Source organism: Trichoderma citrinoviride (assembly GCF_003025115.1).
Source record: "Trichoderma citrinoviride strain TUCIM 6016 unplaced genomic scaffold BBK36scaffold_18, whole genome shotgun sequence".
NCBI classification, from domain to species: Eukaryota; Fungi; Ascomycota; class Sordariomycetes; order Hypocreales; family Hypocreaceae; genus Trichoderma; species Trichoderma citrinoviride.
In genome coordinates this window covers 110,783-126,494 of record NW_020194726.1, presented here as the reverse complement: position 1 = coordinate 126,494, position 15,712 = coordinate 110,783, and the positions used below count along the sequence as shown (strand labels likewise).

The 15,712-nt window shown below is 40.3% G+C and overlaps 5 protein-coding genes across 5 annotated transcripts; 1 reads left to right on the top strand and 4 right to left on the bottom strand.

Annotated features, from left to right (window-relative positions):
- Nucleotides 1-1,592: 1,592 nt before the first annotated feature.
- BBK36DRAFT_1172730 (hypothetical protein) lies at nt 1,593-2,709 on the bottom strand (the record flags this gene model as incomplete). The annotated part of the gene is made up of 2 exons (XM_024895771.1): nt 1,593-1,648; nt 2,265-2,709. The coding sequence occupies 2 exons, from the start codon at nt 2,707-2,709 to the stop codon at nt 1,593-1,595; spliced, it is 501 nt and encodes a 166-aa protein (XP_024745491.1).
- Nucleotides 2,710-3,363: 654 nt separating this feature from the next.
- BBK36DRAFT_1129847 (MFS general substrate transporter) lies at nt 3,364-5,157 on the bottom strand (the record flags this gene model as incomplete). Its single annotated transcript, XM_024891778.1, has 4 exons — nt 3,364-3,927; nt 3,979-4,587; nt 4,663-4,911; nt 5,062-5,157. The coding sequence occupies 4 exons, from the start codon at nt 5,155-5,157 to the stop codon at nt 3,364-3,366; spliced, it is 1,518 nt and encodes a 505-aa protein (XP_024745490.1).
- Nucleotides 5,158-6,525: 1,368 nt separating this feature from the next.
- BBK36DRAFT_1129944 (hypothetical protein) lies at nt 6,526-7,455 on the top strand (the record flags this gene model as incomplete). The annotated part of the gene is made up of 1 exon (XM_024891789.1): nt 6,526-7,455. One exon carries the CDS (start codon nt 6,526-6,528, stop codon nt 7,453-7,455), a length of 930 nt encoding a protein of 309 aa, XP_024745489.1.
- Nucleotides 7,456-7,954: 499 nt separating this feature from the next.
- On the bottom strand, nt 7,955-8,578 carry BBK36DRAFT_8552 (hypothetical protein; the record flags this gene model as incomplete). Its single annotated transcript, XM_024898572.1, has 3 exons — nt 7,955-8,200; nt 8,275-8,418; nt 8,510-8,578. The coding sequence occupies 3 exons, from the start codon at nt 8,576-8,578 to the stop codon at nt 7,955-7,957; spliced, it is 459 nt and encodes a 152-aa protein (XP_024745488.1).
- A 555-nt stretch (nt 8,579-9,133) lies between these two features.
- On the bottom strand, nt 9,134-15,365 carry BBK36DRAFT_1091269 (acid protease; the record flags this gene model as incomplete). The annotated part of the gene is made up of 2 exons (XM_024889029.1): nt 9,134-9,403; nt 14,463-15,365. Coding segments are annotated over 2 exons (1,173 nt in total), but the record flags the coding sequence as incomplete, so codon positions are not given.
- Between the last annotated feature and the right edge of the window lie 347 nt (nt 15,366-15,712).

The following is a 15,712-nucleotide window of genomic DNA, read 5'->3' as shown; positions in this document are numbered from 1 at the left end:
CATCCGAAGAAAAAGTTGATCGATCAAATCTGTAGCAAACCCTGTCTTTCTCGGCTAAAACAATGCCTGAGCTGAGGGTCGAAACACCACATGGCAGTAGGATTGCGGAGACCAACACATCCCGCCAAATAACCCATGTCTTTTTCCCCGCGGCCCCTTTTGCCGGGTCAGGGGAGCGGTGGAGCTGCCTGAACCTTGGAACGGGGAGCAGCCCGACTTCCGAAGCTGCCGCATGGTGTACGATCGGGACCACGGCTAGTGAGGGGGATTAGACTTCGGGTCGTGCAGCCATGCTTGAATCCATGCGGTTAGAGCCAGCAGGAGTAGGAACTCGGTCACAGTGCATTCGGCCAGTGTTCAACTTCTTGCAAGAGGGCTCTGTATGCACTCTTGCGGGAAGAACGGCGTAAGGGGGTCGTATACTAGAGGCAACGAGTGTAACTAAACTCTTTAATTTGAGAGCCCGTGGCCAGTAAAGGCATGCATCAACCTACAGATGCAGTCATACAAAGCTGAGGTTTGCGGTGGTTCAAACGGTTCCGCGGAGGCCTTCTACTATACGGGATATCGCACGCACTGTGTCAGCTTTCCTTACCCCAGTTTTTCAGAGCAGACATCATACGAGCTGTGTACCTTGTACGCTGGTACTCTGGAACTTGTTTGGACGCGGCAACATGCAAGCCAGACCGTGACACTATTCTCAAGTTGAGCAGTTCAGTCTATTCATCCGTTGCTCAAAGCCCTGGGGAGGCTGATTCCCATCCTTCGTCGAGCTGGGCACCGAATCACAGTCGGAAGGGCGGATTTTGATCAACGTCAAGCAATATACATTGCCTGATCAGGAATCAGTATCATCTACATCATCCGGCGTTACACACCGAAGCCAGGCATCCGTGCTGGTTGCACCCATAAGATCAGAAAGATGAGCTATAAGCATATACGGGCTTTTAGTGGGTAGTCACTGTTTCCATTAACCCTCGATGTGATGCTTAATAACTTAAAGCGGAAATGAAAACCTTGATTCATCTTCGGCCTGTTTCTCTCTCGCTCACCGTGTGCCGCTGTGGAGATTCTATTCGACAATGTGAAGCCATAGAGGAAACAAGCAAGCAAGCCCTAATTCCAAGACTTGGAGGAGGACTAAGTTCAGCCGCAACTGTGCCCATCACACCACGAGGGCGACCGTCCGACATTAGTTGTCGCCCGGATGAGCTTTTCCAAGCTTGATTGAACAGAAACTGGTGATTCCGCTGTGGCTGGGTAGCGTGGCCCGAATCAAGCTGGACTGCAGCACAGTTTTCCCGTCTTCGATCTCGATTGGCCTTGAACCTCCCAAGGTCCGGTCTTTCTATAGTAGGACGGCCAAGCCTTTTTCGAAAAGTCATCGTCCTAAGAGGCTGCCGCGCCAAACGATTCCCGAGCCTTGGTCAATTCGCCAGAGCTCTTCGCCCCGGCTCTTTACGTTTCTTTTTTTGGCATCACATCTCAGTCTAGGCCATTAGATGAAGGAAGGGATGGATGAGGCCCGAGCCTCCTGTCGATCAACTACGGCGAAAGCATTTGATAATGCCAAGCTCAAGAGGCGTTTCGACCTATCTGGGCATCTTCCGCTCATCGGTTCTCACATGCAGAACTAAGCGGGCGTTTGCTGCAGCATCAGCATTTTAAAAACCTGCAAATGCAGATTTGGTCAGAGGGATCCATCCCATCATTGACTATAGATTTTTGTCATGCATGCCGGATAGACAGAGTTCAGGTCAGCCAGGTCATCTTACTTCTTTTCACCTAACTCCATTGCTGGTAGGCTGCTGAGTGCCTACACTACTGCATCTTTCCGTAATTACTTCGGACCATCGCTGTTGCTTTTCTATCACAAAACCAGGGGCTGTCATATTCGGTAAAAGGACAAATCAGCTGTTATGCAGGAACTATCTCGAGCCTCGCGACGCGATGCCTGCAGGTCTCAGGTTGATCAACAACCCTTTCAGAGGCTATCCGCAGGACCCCAACAAATGCCATGGCAGATAGTTTACACGAGCTCCCCAGAAACTACACTAACCACCCGCATCTCCATCACATCCTTGCTCTCCTAGTCTCTATCCATTTGACATACTGGGGCTGGCCCGGCTATTCCGGCTTCCGGCTTCAGACATCCACCGACGTCCACTCATCGTCAAGTTCCCAGTCCTCCTCACCAAGGTCGACGTAGCCGTCCTCAGTGCAGGTACCTGCATCTCCGTGACTGACATCATTCCCATTGTCACTTACCGCATGCTGCTCCGCCTCACAGTCATCCCGGTTGATTTTGGTCCATCCACTCCTCTCCTCATCGGATGACAGTAAGACACTGTTCCAAGGCCCGTCCTCAGCCATCAGATTGCCTTGGCTGGCTCCCTTCTTGATCTCATTGCCTTTAGGTTCTGGGGCGTCTTTGTTTTGGCGTTTTGTTTCCGTTGCGGCGAGATGCTCGACCTTTCGATGATCGCCAGATGTTCGAGCGTCCCGAGAGATTCGGGTCGATACGGAATTCCAAGCCTGCTTCATAGTCCTCTGAGACTTCAAGTCAACTACTGTTAGCGAATCGGGCAAATCAAAGAGGTGTGGCTCTTCCGTGTTGTCTATCTGCACCGGCTGCCTCTCAACGACAGATTTGGCACCACCAGATGCATTCTTTCGCTTGTGGCGCCTAAGACGATTAGTAGACGGCATCTTTGGTGATCTTGATGATTGTGGCAGTAGTGTAGCTCTTTCACTGATATTAGTCTCACTTGTATCTGAGATCAGTGCTGAGCCAGGGCTGATTGCCGGTTCGTAAACGATTTACGGGTTAGCAGAGGAGATGGTGAGTGACATTCCACACATCTTCGGGGTTAGGGAATCCATGATATAGACCTCACGAGTATAGTCTCGCTGAAACATTCACACATGATCCATTCTTGTTCACTGCTACAAAAGCCACTCATACAAGCAACCGTTGGTGAGCAGGCTCAATGTTCACTACCAAGGTAGGTCAAGAGCTACAATTGTACATATACCTAGTTGACTGAACCATCCCAGTACACTTGATCACAACTGCTCAAAATCTTACAATCTTCCTGATGGAATTTCAATTCTCATCAATTATGTGTAATTATTCTATACAGTCTGCCACTTCTCATATCGATCCAATCTATACCAATCCTATAAAAGCCAATATGGAACAAATTTTGAAACCGTTGAGGAAATGACCAATTACCCTATATCCTGTCAAATGACATCCAAAATGTTGCGAGTATCAAACTCGAAGTATCAAAACCAGTGTTCAACGGCCGATAAGCTCATAACCAAACAACAAAGGCTCCCGTCTGATAGTCGTTCAGAGGCTTAAGCTGACGCAAACTTCGACTTAGCCCGCAGAGCCTTGCCATACTTGTACATGAGCAATGTTCCAATGATTCCCATGATGCTCAGCCCAGCAAGCACAGTCACGCCCTTGTGAACGCCCAGATTGACAAACATGGGCCTCGCCGCAAGGATACAACCAAACGCAACAGCAGATCTGATCAGATCATTGCCCGTGAAGATGGAGGCCGCGTATTGAGGGTATGAAACCGGCACGTACATGAAGAGGCCCTGAATAACCATGTACTGGCCGAGAACAAAGATGGCCACGCCAATCAGTGGAACGATCCAGTGAATGCTGGCTCTTGCAGTCCAGGCGAAAATGAATAACCCGACAGGAAGAACAAAAGAGCCAAGAATTGCAGGTAGCAGGCGGTGCTCTTGCTCTCGGAATCCATTCTTGAGGTTATCCGGAATCATGTAGAAGTAGAGGTAGGCAAAGTAGAGGATGAGCGCCAGAATCGAGCCAACCTCACAGGCCAGGAACGCAAGTCCGGTTTGGCCAAGGTTGAAGCCGTAGAAAGGCGGGAACACAAGGGGGAACACCTCGAAGAAGGTAAAGTAGATTGCATATGTCAAGGCTGTGTATAGGTTGACAAAGAAGATAGACGGGTCCTTGATGGTGATTTCGAATGGTCGGATCAAGGCAGCAATGAGCACAGCAGTGCCCGTCATGTGCCTCTGGTCAATCTCGCTCTGTGACTGGAGGCGTGCATCGCCAGTGAGCTTTCGAAGACGTTGGGCACGTCTCAGCAGAATATTCGGCGACGAAGTCTCGGGAGTGAGAGCCAGCAAGAATATGGCCATGACTGCGCAAATCCACGCAACCTCCCAAAGAGGCCACCTCCAGCCCTTTGTCATGGCCGCAAATCCAGCAAACGTTGGTCCGATAGCAGGACCTGCCCAGAACGAAAACACCCACCAGCCAAGGCCGTAGGGGAAGTAGATGAGCGTGAAGACATCGCCAATGGAAGCACCACCAATGGCAATCCCAACGCTGCCAAAGAAACCAGCAAAGAACCTGATAGCCAAGAGGCCGCCAAAGCTGTTGGTGGTGGCTGCAGGAAATGACAGCGCAAAGAAGACGATGAACGTGAGGTAGTAGACGGGATTCCTTCCGATGACGGGGATCTCGGTGAGAGGACCAAAGATGAGCGGCCCTACTCCGTAGGCCAGCACGTATAAAGCAAGTCCAAGCTCAGAAGCCTCGACACTGACATGGAAGTGGTCGACGATACCAGGTTCTGAAGAGGCAAAGACGGAACCGGCCACGTACGTGACCCATGTATACAAGCAGATGACGAAGACAATATAGCCCCGCTTCAACGACGACCAGTTGCGAGGGTTTTCTTGGTCGTCGGTCGTATACCAATCAACTAGAATGACCCCATCGTTCGTCTTCTGTGGCACAATTGGTACGCTCTTTGTCTCTTTCAACTCGATCTGCTGTTCAGGGTCGAATCTTCCTTGGTCGATGTATGGACCGCTTTGGACGCTCTTCACGGATCCCAATCTTGCCATGCCCTCGTCCTCCTCCTCTTGATTGGCAGTCTGTGAGGATTCCGTGGGGGATGAAGGGCCACCGGAATTCTGATTTGCGTTGGAGCTCGACCGTTCGGAAGTTGCTTCATGGTGCTTCTCGCTGTTCGATAAGAGCTCTGCGTACTGGGGTGGTAGTACAAAATCCGGTCTCTCTTCTGGATATAGTAGCCATCTCTTTCCGGAGACGAATCGAATGGCTTGGCCAAGCGCGGACTCTCGAATCAAGTCATACATGTCTTTGAGATGCCAGATACGAGTTTGTAATTGAGTATTGAGAAGGTGATGATGTCGTGTGCACTCCTGGCACCAAGATAATAAAGATACTGATGTCGAATCTGATACATGGCTTGAGCCAGGAGACAACACTACCTTTATATCAGGACAAAGACATTCAGCTTGTCTATTTCTTTTACTATCGAATTGTAAGCAGAAGAACGATATTCGAAACGGAATCCTCGGATGACAATCGTCACAACTCGAAGAGTCACAGTTAGTCAACAGATCTGCTAAGCATGGATCATGATATCTTGGGATAGAAGTAACGTTGGGAAACAATCTAGGTAAGCTACTAGCTTGTTCTGGCATCTCGGCACTTCAAGGTTATCGAATCAAAGGCTTTGGTTCTGCCATGGAAGGTGTCAAAGCCCACGCCCCGGTCCCCTAGGACATCCATTCATCGATGAATATCAGCTCAGGTCCATTAGAAGCTACAGTTACTGAATAAATAATGATATTCAGACCTCATGATAGCAGTAAGTTAATGGAAGACTCAATTGCAATTCGGCTCTGTCTCATCAATACGATGGCGTTGCTTTCTTGACATGATGATTCCCATCTTGTACTATTGCACGAGTGTATCGGGAATTGGGCTGCAATGTAGCTTTGTAGCCTGTCAAACCCCCATCCTTGCCGTTCTTCCTAAGCAAATACTGCTGCTTTGGTGATCCAACGGTAGTCGTCGTGAAGGAACTCGGCCTCAACGCCCTGTCTTACCCACATCAAGAACAGCAGGCTTCAATCATATTTCCGCTCTAGGCTAGCCTACACTTTCCAGATGAGGCAAGTCTGCGATACAATGAATTTCCAGTTGAGGCTAGCTCAAGGACAATCCGCCCTGTCTTTGCCCTATGAATAAGCTGTGGGATTTTTCATCTGAATTCGCAGCTTTTCTTTCTGATAGTAACTTGTAGAATGCTTCATCTTGTAGATTAGATATAGGATTCTAGTTGTCCGCATTGGTAAGCTGATCTTGTATGACTGCACGTTCAATTTACATCTGTTGACGCATTATCGCTCCATAAGGTGTACTTTTTTACAAATACCTGGAGTATTGCACTAAGCCCGGGCTGGACCAAGCAGACGCAGGCTGTGCGTCACTCTCTGCCGCCCTGTTGGGGAAACCTCCTCAGTTGCATGTTCCAACAGATGACCAGAACCCGACAGTCTTGGGCAAACGGCCTGGTGTCAAGAGAGTCTTGAAGCTATTGTTCGAAGATTGTCACAAAAAATTGAGACTTTACTTGAACTCCCGGGACTGGCAGGATCAACTCAGCAATGTCAGACAACGAGGTATCCTCCGAAAGGCCCGCGCCAGTCAAAATCATGGACGAGGAACAGGCGGCCCAACCTGAGCGTCAGGTCTTTCTGAGAGAGGGAACCGTGATTCTACGCTGGTTATTCGGATACTACGACGGCCGAAATTTGCCTGGCTGGAAGACACCTCCATGTTGGCCGCACACAGCCTCTACCTGGCGACCCCAGAAGCCGAAAACGCGATTCAGAGACATAACCTTTGTAGCTATTGATATCGATGAGCTTCAGGAACAGGACGGTATGCCGACCAAATTCCACATTGGCATCTCAATCTTACACACCAAGGACCTGCATAATCTCTGTCACGCTCCTTTGCCCCTCACAGATTTCCAAGCAAATATTATACGGTCTTACCACTGGGCTGTCCAGGATTTCCAATACTTCGACAAAAATGACAATCGCTTCTGCTTCGGTAAGCATCAATGCATTCCGCTCTCCAGTCTCGAGGAGCGCTTGAAGAAGCTTCTCAAGCCATTTCATCCATTAGTCCTTGTCGTCCACGGAATCTCACGAGAAAGGATTATCCTCCGAAAACTCAATATCAATCTCAATCCAATCTTCGAGATTGACACGACAAAAGCTGCTCGCTATCCACTTCAGGAACTTCACGATTCCACGCTCAAGAAGCTCCTCCGAGACTTTGACATCCCCTTTGCAGGCGAACTACTCCACTTCGCAGGAAACGACGCGCACTTTGTGCTCCGGGCTCTACTCATGATTGCTGTGCGCGATGCACGGCGAGAGTTGAAGGATATCCCAGCGTGGGTGCCCGTCTTCGAGGCAATTGCCCGGGCGCCGCTGCCTCCCATACCACTGACGCACACCCAAAAGGCGGCCATCAGAAGACGGGAAAAGAAAGAGGCTGAACTACAGGAAGAACTGGCTCGATTTCGAGACCGGTGGGTGGACGAGCTGAGGAGCAGAACAAAGCCAGGTTGATGAGCCGCCATCTCCTCTCTCACCATTCTCTTCATTTCCTGACATTTTGTCGACGTTGATAGGCTCGTCTATCAAAGTGGGAGCTCTACACCCACTGATCTATCGGTCATCAGCTGCAGTCAATATGTTTCCTGCGAGTGGTGTCGATGACTAAGTAACTAAGAATAGGCACAGGAGCAGCTCTCTCAAAGGCCGGCAGAGACGGAGCTCTTTGAGGTTGCGAATCGGCGTTTCTATAGACCGCAGCTTCAGAGAGCAACCTAATCGTATGAAGGAGCGACTGGGTCGGGACTTGCTCATACAAGCAACGATAACTACAAACAATATCAATAATGGAAAAGCTCTACTGAGAATACTCTAAGGGCCATATTAGCTGGCAAATGCGTCTCTAGATCACCACAGACTTATTGCTATGGTAATAATCCGTTCTACATTAGTCAAGAGTCACTCTCTCATCAGAACAGTCACTCTTCCATAACCAGAACGAGACTCTTAAGTCCTACTTCGAAGACTTCTCCACCTCATTCTTCAGGTCCGCATTGAACTTATCCCAGGGCCCCATGTCAAACTTCCTCCCATTCCACCAAGGCGAAGAAAGCGTAATCAGTAGTCCCCGAAAGTCCTCACCCTGAGTAAACGTGGTGCTTCCCGGATTCGTCTCGCTAGGCGTGAAGTGGAACTGGTGGACGCCTTTTGCAAGGCCGAAGAGTGACCCTTCCCACTGGAACGATTCAGGCGAGTTTTCCTTTTCCGATTCATTTCAGCATACTGTTTTCTCATGAATCAAGGCTAATGAGGGAGTTGCAGATTGAAACCTACCACTACGACGGGATTGTGAACGGCCCCGTTCATGTTGACTTTGAGATTGTCCCCCGCCTTCAGATCGAGCGGCTGTTTGCTAGCATCAGCGGGCTGAATGATCCAGCCAGGCTGCCATTGTGTGTATCGAGCAAAGTCTAAGAACTGTGAGTCCGATCTCAGTGTTTTAAGCACTCAATCGTGAAGCTTGCCATGGGAACATAGAAAGGCCTGTATTCGGCGTCAACGCACATACCACTGATCGAACAACAGCTGGAGACGCCGCAATCTCAATCTTTGTCGACACGCTCAGTATGGGGCTCATGGCGAATCTTGGCGCTGAAATCCGCTGATATTCTGTAAATGATGGCTTGAACGGACCTGTGTGACGATGGAGTGAGTGTTATTAAAATAGTTTCCTACATGTACCCCTCTTGATGAGATCTTGGCAGGATTCAGCTTGTGAACCCCTCTTCATGATTCCTCATGAAGGATTCAGCTTGGACGGAACCCCAGCTCTCAACAGTGCGGGTTCGTTAGCCTCCCCCAAACGCATGCTGACAGCGGCACCAGACAAGCCTAACAGCTCTGCAGCGTAATCTGGTTGTTGGATGCTCGATTGCACGTTATCTATGTCGAGATGATTCAGAGCCAACAGACATTAAAGTCACAGTACATCTACAGTCTTCCAACATACCGTCTTGAAGAAGGGCCGAAGTGCGCCGCGCATATATGCAAGCCACTTTCATTCAAGTTTACCAAGTGCGTACGAAATATGGAGTATAGCATTGTTATTCAATCACTGATAAAGGTATTAACATTAAGGTAAGTCTAGTTGCTGAAAATCATCAAATCCTCTTGGCTATCGTTTCGCCGGCGCAATTGCCACAATCCGCTCCTCATCGGTATACTTGACCTGGCTATACGACACCTCCAGCGTATCCAGATTATACGTCGCATAAATGCTCCGCAAGAAAGGCTGGCCAAACACCGTCGCAACAGGCGCGTATCCAGGGCCTCCAACTCCATTCAGCGCAAAGGTAACACACTTGCCTGAGTCAAGCTTCGTCACCAGCCGACCAACGGGGATCTTGATGGTGCCGTTGTTTGGGAATCCTGTTGAAAATAGGGGCACTAACATAGGAAGTATCTGTATAAAGGCAACAGGGGGTTAATCTAACTATAAGCATAAGTAGAAGCTAATATGCCACTATCTAGATAAAAGGGATTAAGGTTAATAAATATATATTTTAATAGGTTATAAGCCTAGCTTCCTGCTAAATTATAAATAAATAATAAGTATTAATACCTTAAGTCACTATTAGAACTAATCTTACTAAACCTGCTATATCTTAAAGGGAAATTACTAGACTAAGAAAATATTAAAAAATAGCTAGGGATTATAACCTAAATAAGCTAGAATTATATTAAATAAGAATAGTATTATTAAATAACTTAATTACTAGTCTAGGCCTTTATTAATAGTATTAAGAAGACTACTAAAAGATATAAAAAGATAAAGATTAGTTTAAAATAAAGGATTTCTTTAATTAAATAAATAAAGACCTTAAAGATAATATAACTTTTAATATTCCTTTACTACTTAGTAATATTAATATCTTTAGCTATAAAGTTTATATACTATTATTATTATTATTACTCCTCTTTTTTTAATCTTAGATTTAATACTTAATATATAATATAGTATAATAATAAAGCTAGCCTAGTATTATAGCTAAAGGATATATAAAACCTAGCAGATTTAAGATTAAGCTAATAGTTATAAATATACTAAGCCTTTATTTACTACTATTATTAAAAAAATAAAAGGACTTCTTAGTCTAAGATTATTAACTTAAGCTAGTTATAAACCTTATAAAAGTAAATAACTTATTAAATATTTATAATATTAAGGATAAGATACTATTAACTTAACTAAATGCTTAAAAAAGTAAGTAATAATAATATATTAATATACTTAAAACTATATTATTAATTTTATTAAGTAAGATAATAATTAAAGAAAAGACTATAAAGTAAGTATTTTAGTAAGTAAAGGAGGAATTTTAAAAATCTAGCCTTAAAGCCTTATAGTTAGTATATAAAGAATAAAAAGACTATAGCTTTACTACCTTTAAGTTAGTTTATAACTTTACTTAAAAGATTAAGATAGTATAAAAGAGGTTCTTTTAATCTAAGACTAAGTATAAGTTACTTAACAGCTACCTTATACTTAAATTTATTAATAGCCTAAGTAATTAATATTTTATCTAGTATATTAACTTTTAGTTAAGCTATAGTATTAAGATATTTCTTATACTAAATAGTATAATATAAAGTGCAGAAGTTAAGGAGGTTAAATAAAAAAGTAGTATAATAAATATATAAGCGCTAATAATATATAAGAAAAGTATATTAATTAATAATAAAAAAGACTTAATATTTATAAGAATCTTAAAATATATATACTATAGTAAGACATACTATATAAAAAAGGGCTGCTAGGATTTTTATTTAAAAAAAAAAAAGAAGTAAGAAGATTAAAAAGAATAGCCTTATTACTTACTAATTATAAAATAACTAAATAAGAAATTATTAACTCCTTAAACTTTAGCTTTTTAAATAATAGCTCTTATATTAGCAGAAATAAAAGCTAAAGACTTTTTTATAATATTTTAAAAAGCTCCTCTTAAAGCTTCCCCTTAAGTTAAGTAAAATAGTATAATATAGCCTTTAAGCAGTCTAGATTCTTAACTTAAGGTATAAATAGTATATTACTTATTAATAAGAAGAATTTATCTTAAAATCCTTATAGCTATACTTAAGGATTTTAAATAGTATTAGTAATTTAAAAATTAAGGTTAAAGAAGTAAGTATAGTAGTTAAATACTATACTAATAAGAATATCTTTATTATAGCTATATGCTTTAATATCTTATTTACTTTTAGTCTTAGCCTTAACTTAATTTTAATAACCTAGCTTTTTAATTTAAAGGGGATAATATTAATAGCCTAAAATAGCTAGACTATTAAAAACAAAATATTAAGATTATAATAAAAAGATTTAAAAAACTTTTTATTTTATAAATAAATATAATTTTTATTTAGGCTTTAGTATTTTATATATTTATAATATTAATAAATAAAGTATATATTTAAATACTTATCTTATATATAGTTAACCCTTAGATATAACTATAGTATAAATAAATAGAATATTTTAATAATAATAACCTTATTAAACTTAAAGAAATAGTTAATAATTTAAACACTATATAAAAATATTACTTATATAAAGTATATCTTTATAGCTATATATATAAAAAGCTATATAAATAATAACTTTAATAAGCTAAATATATAAGAGATATAATATATATTAATATTTATAGCCTATTTTATATTAATAGCTATAATAAAGAAAGATACTAAATTACTTTAGTTAATAGCTATAATTACTTTAGTAAAAGTAAGGTAATTAAGAATAAATAAAATACTTAAAAGTTTATCTAGTTCTTTATCTAGTACTTTAAAAAAAAAAGAGCTATAATAATAATACTATAAAATTATATACCTTAATAAAGTAAAGGAGTTTAATAGCTATATATTTAATAACTAGGCTACTTAATAAAGAATTATTTTAAAAATATTATTAATAAAGTAATACTAGTTAAATAAGATTACTAAAAACTTTAATATTACTATTTATAATAAGCTATTATTAATAATAATAAAGGGAAATATACTATAGAAATATTAATTAAAAGTGCTAAAAACTATTAACTACTTATAAAATAAAAGCCTATATAAAGCTTTAAAAAAAACGCTATTTAAATATATATTTAGCTAAAGACTAAATATATTTAATATTAAGGTAATTAGTATAGTAGCTTAGTATTTAATACTATAAGCATAATAGAAGAAGCTTAATAAGAAAGGAATTAAGTATATTTTACTAGGCTTTATTAATAATAGTATATACTGCCTGCTTATACTAGCTAAAAGAGTAATAAGCTTATTAAATATATATTTTAAGTTAAAAATTACCTAGAAGTTAATATTAGCTATTAGTATAAGGTTTATAAAGATATAAACTAATTAATAAGCTATTAAAAAGTAATATTATAAGTTAAGCTTTATATAGTTAATAATTAAAGTAATCTTTTTATAACTACTAACTCTTAACCTTAACTTAAAATGCTTAAGGTTTAATAAAGTCCTAGGATATCTAGAGTTATAGTATCTTTTATAAAGTTAAGTATTACTTTATAATATCCTTATACTTACTATATTAGCTAAAGCCTAGATTAATAATATTAAACCTTAATCCTTTAAAAAAGCAAAGTATAGCTTCTTTTATAATAAGTAGTATAAAAAGATAAGAGAAAAGCTATAAGCCCTTAAAGATAATAAAACCTAGGATTTAGTTAATCTTAACCTAAGTATAAATATTTTAAAAGGAAAATAAGTATATAAGTTAAAAAGAGGTTTAAATAACTAAGTTATAAAATATAAAGTAAAATAAGTTATTAAAGGTTTTAAATAAATTACTAAAGTAAATTACTTAAAGACCTTTACCTTAATAATTAAATTAATAATATATAAGGCCTTATTTACTATTATTACTGCCTTAAACTTAGAATTAAAGTAAATAAATATTAAAATAGCCTTTTTTTATAAAAAAGTAAAAGAGGATATTTATATTAAATAACTAACTAGCTTTAATAAGAGAATAAAAGTATATAAGTTAAATAAGGCCCTTTATAACTTAAATAAGCTTTAAGAGTCTAGTATAAAACCTTTATAAAGTTCCTTTTAATACTTAGTTTTTATCTTATTACCTTAAATAGCAGTTTATATATTAAGGATAGTATTTTTATTATAATTTATATAAATAATCTGCTTTTAATTAAAAAGAATAAGGATAAGATTATAAGACTAAAAGAAGCTTTATACTAATACTTTTTAATAATAAATTTAAGGCCTTACTATTACTATCTAGGAATTTAAATTTATTAAAATTAGCTAGTAAAGATAATTATACTTAATTAATAAGGCTATATTTAGAAAATCCTTTATTAATTTTATATAACTAACTATACCCTAGCCTTAATACTTATAGTTAAAAAATAACTATAAAAGGCAGAGAAAGACTACTTTAATTAGCCTAATAAGTAAAAAGAATACTAATTAGCTATAAGGTTATTAATATACCTAATGCTAAAAATAAAACTAGATCTTACTTATATAGTATTTATTATTAATAAATACTTAAATAACCTAGATAATATATATAAATAAGCTATTAAATATATTATATATTATATTTAAGAAATAGAGGGTATATGCCTTATTTTTATAAAAGACCTGCAGCCTTTATAAGGATATAATAACTTAAACTAGGCTAGTAACTTAAACACTTACTAATTAACTTTTAGTTATATATTTAATATTAAAAGCAGTAAGATAAGCTAGTTATTAAAAAGGCAGGTAATAATAGCACTATTAAGCTATAAAGCTAAGTATATAGCTTAAACTAATACTATTAAAAAAGCTATTTAATTATAAAAACTCTTTATAAAATTATAAACTAATTTTTAAGGGGATTAAGATAAAGCAGCTAAGTCTTTAAGTGTAGTAGTTATTTATTATAATAACTAAAAAGTAATTGCCTTAGTAAAGAACCTAATTAACTATAAAGGATTAAAGTATATTAAGACTTAATACTATTTTATATATAAAAAGGTTAAGAAAAGAGAGGTTAAATTAAAATATATTTTAATAAATAAGATAATAATAAATAGATTAACTAAGCTGCTAAAAAAAGATTAATTTTATAAGTTTTATAAAGCCCTTAGCTTAAGGAGAATTACTAATATATAAGCTGCTAGTAAAGAAATCTAAAATACTATATTATTAACTATACTAAGTAGTTAGTCTAGTATATACCTAAAAGAAATTAGTATTTAAAGTTAGTAAGAGTAGGTTCTAGGCCTTATACTTAATATATAGGGAAAGTAAGAGCAGGTCTTAAGACTAGGACTTTAACTTCCTATATTATTAAGTAGGAGTGTTAAAAATAGGGGCACTAATATAAGAAGTATTTATATAAAGGTAACAGGGGGTTAATCTAACTATAAGTATAAGTAAAAGCTAATATGCTACTATCTAGATAGAAGGGATTAAGGTTAATAAACATATATTTTAACAAATCCAACCTCAAGAACCGAGTCAGCAAGGTCGCGGTACTTGCAGTCCACCTCGTACGGATTCTCTGTCGTGCTAATGTCCTCAGGCAGCCCGAGCTCAGCAGCAACAGCATTGAACACGTCCGTGGGAAGGCCCCAATAACTCGCACCCGTATCCCAATCGGTCTCGTTGCCAGGTCCAATGGGCCAGACAGTCTTCTCGCCAGACTTGTTCAGCGTAAAGGACGAGTACTCCATCCCCCACGGAGTGTCCAGCTTCTGTGTGAAGACAGGACCCTCGCGCTTGGCCTCATCCACGCCGCCGATGAGAAAATGGCCCACGGCGTCCGGCTTGTCCTCGGCCAGGTAGATGCTGAAGGCGCGAGTCTTTATGATGCCCCGGTCCGCCAGCTGCTGAACCAAGGTCAGGTAAACGGCGCACGAGGGGTCGAAGCAAATGGCGCTCAGGCCCATGATGCCCGCAAATGGGTTCACCTGCGTCAGCTTGACATCGAGGTTGAAACTGTCCGTGGAGCCGAGAATGAAGTCGTCAACAGTCACGCCCGAGAACCGCACCGTGTCGTTGATGAGGATGCCCCTTCCGCTGTCAAGCAGGCCGTCGCTGTAGTTGGGGTAGCTGCCGTCCGGGAAAGCCACGGCGGCTGTGGACGAGGTGAGGTTGTCGTACGTGCCCAGGGCTTCGCACGGGGCATCCGCTCGGAGGCACAAGTTGCTGCGAGGCGATATGAAGCCGATCGTGGGGCTGCCGGTATCGATTTTGAGCCATGATCGCTGAGGAGGGTTGCCAACTTCAAACTCCATGCCGTAGAATGACTGGTTCATGATGCGCGGCAGAGGGACGCGTATGACGCCGTCGGGGAGGTTGCTGCTGATGGCGACACTACCAGCAAGCAGCAGGAAAGCCGAAAGCCTCAAAAGAGACGGCATTGCGGCGAGGATATAGACGGAGTCGTTTCTTCACGCTGTTGCTGCTGCTGATGGCGAGAGTCAATTGTCTACCAGGAAAAGCCTGCTGCTTTTCAGAACGATACCGAGCAAACTTCTGAGGGAAGGCAAAGAAACGAAACACCTCGTAATTGGTCCATCGTGAGGTCCTCTCGGTGTTTATAACTTCAAGCTTAATTTGTTTATTTGTCTACCCTGTCGCTGATCGCTGCCTCTCCTCCTTGTCCAGGGATAGCACTCGGGCTTTTCGCGTCTGTTGCCTGTATAAAACCGTAAGACGGACAGCGCAGCCCAAGGTCCGCCTC